This window comes from Opisthorchis viverrini (assembly GCF_000715545.1).
Source record: "Opisthorchis viverrini unplaced genomic scaffold opera_v5_152, whole genome shotgun sequence".
Taxonomy (NCBI): domain Eukaryota; kingdom Metazoa; phylum Platyhelminthes; class Trematoda; order Opisthorchiida; family Opisthorchiidae; genus Opisthorchis; species Opisthorchis viverrini.
In genome coordinates, this window is record NW_008751808.1 from 750228 (window position 1) to 756557 (window position 6330).

General features: G+C 45.4%; 3 protein-coding genes across 3 annotated transcripts in view; 2 read left to right on the forward strand and 1 right to left on the reverse strand.

Moving 5' to 3' along the window:
* Positions 1–242, forward strand: part of T265_06940 (hypothetical protein) — a gene marked incomplete at both ends in the record, with an annotated part of 4219 nt that extends 3977 nt beyond the window's left edge. Inside the window, one exon of the mRNA XM_009172343.1 lies at positions 45–242. Coding sequence (XP_009170607.1) covers positions 45–242 — 198 coding nt within the window. The remainder of the gene's footprint in view (positions 1–44) is intronic.
* T265_06939 (hypothetical protein) overlaps positions 1–6330 on the reverse strand; it is a gene marked incomplete at both ends in the record, with an annotated part of 64501 nt that overhangs the window by 19405 nt on the left and 38766 nt on the right. Inside the window, one exon of the mRNA XM_009172342.1 lies at positions 4522–4881. Coding sequence (XP_009170606.1) covers positions 4522–4881 — 360 coding nt within the window. The remainder of the gene's footprint in view (positions 1–4521; positions 4882–6330) is intronic.
* Positions 2715–6330, forward strand: part of T265_06941 (hypothetical protein) — a gene marked incomplete at both ends in the record, with an annotated part of 7509 nt that continues 3893 nt past the window's right edge. The window contains one exon of the mRNA XM_009172344.1: positions 2715–2917. Coding sequence (XP_009170608.1) covers positions 2715–2917 — 203 coding nt within the window. The remainder of the gene's footprint in view (positions 2918–6330) is intronic.

The following is a 6330-nucleotide window of genomic DNA, read 5'->3' on the forward strand; positions in this document are numbered from 1 at the left end:
TATATATATATATATATATATATATATATATCACATCTGCTAAGTGTGAAGCGCTGCTGCGAAACTGGGTGGACCCCAACCCTAACCTCATGCTTACGGATGAGTTGATCGAGGTAGTAGACAAATTTGTCCAACTGAGCAGCTGTGTTAGTGCCGGTGGTCTCGCGAAAGATGGCATTGGAAAGGTCAGAGTAGCTTTCGTGAACCCGCAGTACCGGTGGCATAGGCGTGACATCAGCTGATTCATCAAGGATCGTGTTAACAATGCTACCATACGCTTCATATAGGTCAGAAACTTGGCCGATGAGGGCTGAGAATGTCAAAGAAATTTCAGTGCTTGACCATCGATATCTTCGGAGTATTGCACGAGTCTGGTGGGAGGGAAACTCATCCGGGATTGAAGCCCTAGTGATGGGAAGTGATCCGATAGAGTGGGCACAGTCGATGTTGACAACACACCAGTCAAGCTAAAACTGTATCACAAAGCTACCGGTCATGGTATCCTTAATGTCGTAGCTATCTACCGATGACACTTCTACACGCGTTGCTACATCAGCTGACAGCAGGGCAGCATTAGAATTACCATCCAACAGAGTACGAGTTAACACTGCGCTTTGGCCGAACGGCGACGAACCCAAGGTAGCTGTTGGAGCCCACGTTGGCTGTAGCACACCTTCGGGCCTTACTGCCAAGCTAGGAGAAACAAGAGGGCTGGGATACTGCAAGGTTTCCCAAGCAAGCCTAGGGGAAGTTGGGAGGCGGAGGTCGGGTCTGAACCACGGACCTTCTGGTCAGTAAATTCGCGTTCAAACCACTAAGCCATTTCGTCCCCCCACTCCAAAGACAGTTGTGTCCTCACCCCTGATTCTCTTGATCTAAGCTGATCCTATTCGGATTTGTGGTGTAAGCTGTGCGAGTAGAATGTTGTCGGTGACGACTCCCAAAGACCTTCAGAACATCACGATTGTATCACGCTATCCGCTGTAGTGTAGTCAAAGCCTAGGCTTGTATTCGGAACCAGCCTGTGAATGGTGAAATTTTGGATGGATTGTACCAAAATAGAGAGGTTCATTTGAGAGCCAAAACAGAGTTTGGGCAGCGAACTTTGAGGACTGCCACTAATAGATCTTAAGAGGCCCACAATGCAACTTTTGGTAATATGAGAACGAGCACCCCAAAACCTAGTTCATGCCTTTCTTCAGAAGATGATTCTCGACAATCACTCACTCCACAAAAAAAACCACAGCAGGTCCCTGGGTGGTCAAACCATTAGCCATCAGCGAGTAGCTTCTCAACACAATCGAAAACTCATACACATGCAACTTTCTAAACATTCTGCAGAAGCAGTTAACAGCTAACTTTTTATCCGTTTTCCCAGGGGTACTGACCCATGCTCAAGTTCACCATGATCATTGTCATCATCAGAATCAACTAACCGACAGTGAAATGTCGACGTCTGATTGTCGAATAAAGCCTTGTTGAGTGTCGAACTGGTGTATCTTAATGCCACTTGAGGTATCGAAAACTGCTATTTTAGAGCACACCAAGTGAGCTAAAAGAGGAAAGTTCACCTCAGAGTCGTATGAAGAAATGTACACATTTGTTGAAATATTGGTAGCTCGGGTGAGTTTATTGGTTGTAGCTGAGGATCCTCAGCTAATCCTCAGCTACCACAGCAAGCATCCAAATTGCCACAAACCAAGCTGCGTTCGGACACTTTTCAAGCGGATCGAGACACACTGCAGCACAACAGAATCCAAGATCAAAGAAGAAAAGCGCCTATACAGATTGTTTCAGGAAAATGGATATCCGAGGAATTTAATCTGGAGAACACTCAGGAAGCCAAATACGATCGATGCAACAGGACAAAATGCAAGTAAGCGAGTCACACTTCCGTACATCAAGAACACCGCTGAAATGACGGCAAGGCTCTTACGACAGCACAATATATTGGTCGCTTACAAGCCTGCGAGCACTCTAAGGAGGACACTATCAAGACCAAAAGGGAAATTAGATCCAATGGCGAAGAACAATCTCATATACAGGATCCAATGCAAGGACTGCGACAAACGGTATGTAGGACAAACAGGAAGGAAGCTCTCAGCCAGAATACATGAACACAAGCTCGCCACCAAGAGGCACGATCAGTTCTCCCTCATCTCTGCACACAAAGATCAGAAAGGACACGAGTTCGACTGGAGCGGCGTCTGCATATTGGCTCAAGCAAGAACAAAAAACGAACGCGAATTTATGGAAGCATGGTACTCCACCGAAGAGGCGATCAACAAACACATCGAAATTGATCCCATTTACCAGCCACTAAGAGCGAGAGAACTCCAGAACCACCGAGCTTAAAGCTGCAAAATCAACCAGACGAGGAAATCATAAGAGAAGGAGGAAAACATCATTCAAACGGACACATCAATTGGATTGGAGGAAGCGCCCAATCAAAGCACCAAATCAACCGACGGACGAAGAGACGCTGACCGCTACGGTGGAGGAAATAGGGCGGCACAAGCAACCAATCAAACTCAAGAACGTCAGACCACAACGCAATACAACCCGAGGCCGGAGAGAACGAACTACTAAAAATAGAGGGCGTGAGGATAACCAATCGACACAAAGGAACGCAGACCACAACGCGACAAAGATCACAAATGGACCAATAGATTCACCAAATTTGTTACACTTTAAGTAGCCAATCACGTCAGAAGATGACAGATAGCCCTCGAATGCTATATAAGCGCACGCAGGCAAGGAAGAAGTACCCACTCAACTGCGCACTGATGATGTCTCCTCGTATGGTGACGAAACGTTTGCAAGCCAATTGCCAAGCTCGGCGAACAGATCAACAGCCAATAAATGTACACATTTCAAAACCCGCAGTTTTCCGACAATATATCCATCTGCTTATGTGGTAATCAGTACACGGAGGAAGGCAAGTCCGTCAAATTTTTTTCTCAAGCTCGTCCATAAACTTACTATTGAGACACAGCATGCAGGCGTTGGCGCTCTAGGTGAATTGCGACTCTACAAACTTGCTTTCAAAAAAGAATTTATAATGGTCGAACTACACTCATTTGCACGCCAACTTGGTTTTGACGGAAGACCCACCTAAAACCCAGCTGAATCTCTCGTTCTTGAGCGAAAAGTTTTCATCAACCATATGAGTAGTGCATTACGTCTATACAATTTATAATGGTCGTTATGTTAGGTTTAGTTCCTCCCAAAAACGCCCTGATGGGGGGGTGCAGATGTTACACAATTAACGGATCGCTAACGGCCGCACTATCCATCTTGGTATATCAGCGAGAATGAAACCCACTCCATGGAAAGCAACACAAGTTATTTTTGGGAACTGTTGTCAGACGTAAGCATCTACACAACACTGTTAGTGCAAACACACATTGTGAACTTCGATCAAGGGTTAGATACGTACGCTTTAAAGAAATGTCACATATAATTCGTGCACATTCAACGAGCCCAAAGTGCGCTAACGAATGACGTATGGCTGGAGGATGCGCGTCGCCGGATACGTGCAGTTCATTGCTAAGGTGTATTGTGGTCAGCCTGACCGTAGTTTACTCCCGATAGGACGATTATTGTGTCACTTTAATGGCCAAGACTATGAAATTGTGGATGCTCCAAACAGCTTCTGAATTTGCAACGGTCTCAGTAGCCTGACCAGTTTTACCTAATCGGGGGAAGATATCGGCATGTCACTGTGATCAAACAATTTATTACGGTATATTGTTTTCATGAGGCTGATTTCTTACAAGGAAACCCCTTTGATCACTCTAAGTGAGCGTAGTATACGCTGCTCTCGACTGAGTGAACCTCTGAACTGAGACAACCAGCCGGAAACAAGCAACGAATAAGTTCGATGAAAGCCCAGAATCGGTTTCGCCCATTTTGGATTTCACTGGATGGGCCAGAGTTTCCATCAAACCTATCTCCTGCTCGAACATCTAAATGGATGTGAGTGGAGTTATACATTCACTTGTCAGGTAACCTGAAGTTGATGGGAGATGAACTGAGCCTTAGCTGAATCCCTGGATGAAAGATCTGGAGTGGGGCGGACATATGAACTAGTCACCGATATAAACATAGTTACAGCTTTAAGGAATGTCATAAATCTAGTCATTGTATGATTTGATTATATCGTTAGAATCTAAATCGCCAGGATAATTTCGCCGTCCACTTCGGGAACCTCTAAAACCCACAATAAGCCAGTTGGACTAGCAGTGGCAGCATTGCTCTAGTCAGGGGTCGTCAGGCTTAACAAAGTGCACAGTCTTTACCAGTAGATGGAATGAGAACCCAGAACACTCAGCGACAGAAGTGCCAGACAAAAAAGTTGTGAGGTTAAGTAGTTGATGGACATCATCATTTCACACCGGCGTGCGTTGTCTCACAGGACGAGTAGGCGTCATGGATGGCCTAGAAGAAGAAAGCATGGCGGTGGCCAGGTTTGGGCATAAGCTAGATAATCTGACTGATACGACCAGGCGAAGCCCTTACCTGGAACTGTTGCAACACATCAGCCAGGTGGATGAATTGTTCGATGCTGAGCTTGTCCATTGGAGGCTGCTCGTCCAACCCGTTTGTGGAATTTGTGGGGACCTTTTTAGATGTGGTGGTGGTGGTGGTAAGTTTCATTCGGATGGATGCCAGATTCACAATATGGTTCTGTGCGGTCATACATGCAGCAACAATGGCCAATCGAAGTTGATTCGTCAACTGACTGACTTCGTCCGAGGTTAAGAGGGGCGATGTAATTTGTAGTGCTGCTGGTGGTGGAGAAGAAGGATTTTTGGCCAAAGAGTCCGACACACTCTGAACGCACTGATTCATTGTGCCGGAAAATATAGTCATTGCCTCCTGAAAGTGATCATGAAGGAATCGGTGGACAGGCACAAGTTGTAATTAGCATCGAACTGGGAAATGGGGGCGGAAGGAACGATCTTATAAGACGATACAAAACTGCGTCCTTAAGAAGGGTACTGATACACACCACGAACGTTGTGTTATACATTCAAACCAGCTGAAGGAGGGTGTGTTTCCGCCTGAAAAGACGAAGTCAGCTTTTGACCGGGAACTTTTCACTAAAAATTGGCATATAGCATATGAGTGGTTATTGTCTGATTCAATAAAGTTTGATGAATGATAAGAACTTATATCCAGCCACAGAGTCGCTGACAGGCTATCGTGAAAATGACCCTCCTGAACGCATGAACCCAGTCATCGGTTGGTCCCAACGCCAATCCCGGAAAACGAACAAGAATACCAATGTGTAAAATTCAGTCGGGTAAAAAACGAAGGTACTACTTCTGCGTTCCATTATGAAGCAGTACACGAGCTGCACCTCAGTCTCAGACCTAGGTCAGAGACGAATAAACGCGAAGGCACTGGACCATGCATCCTCCAAAAGAGAGCTAATCATGCGCTACTAACAATTTGTGAGTAGTCGAGAATTTTTGAAGTCCATTGCGAGGGAAAGTGCAGCACATGTGAATCAACGGTAAACTATGAAGTATGGTGTTCAGAGAGGAAAAGCCCATTTATATGGTAAGATCTCAAGCCACGTAGTCCATTCACTGCTGGTCCCATATGAAAGCTTTGTCCCACATTTGGCTCCAAGTAGCTGCCATGAACTGCACCCGGTATACCGCTTGACCAGGTGGGTGATAGGTTCGACAAGCACCTGGAAAAGAGTCTGCGTCAAACAAATATATGAAAGCTCCCACATTTGGCTCCAAGTAGCTGCCATGAACTGCACCCGGTATACCGCTTGACCAGGTGGGTGATAGGTTCGACAAGCAAGCAGAAAAGAGTCTGCGTCAAACAAATCTACAGATCCAACGATAGCGGTTCTTCCCCAAAACCCAACGGTGTCCTTGCTTAGCAATAGTAACTAACCACAGAAACTCGGGAAAAACCGCCTGCGTTACATTCACAAGCAGAATTGTGGAGGGTAGGAGACATTCAATCTAATGTAAAAACTCGAGCCCAACACACAGTTTGATATTGATTTCTGATATTTATTTGACTTCCGTCACAAGCCGTAGACTGTTTCCAATCAATGGAGCTCTCGCATCTGATTTCTCATCGCTTTCAGTGTTTTTTTTTCATCAGTCGGGTATAGTCGGATTATATCAACATGTTCAAGAACAAGATGACTAGAAACGTTATCCAGTGTAAATTCACTGTTGCCCCGCCTGAATCGCGTTCAAAAACAGTTTGTAATGCAGTATAAACTTAATTATGAGGCAGACAACTATAGGCATTTAAACCCAGTGAAGAATTTCCGTAGGAAAGCTGCAGGAGAGA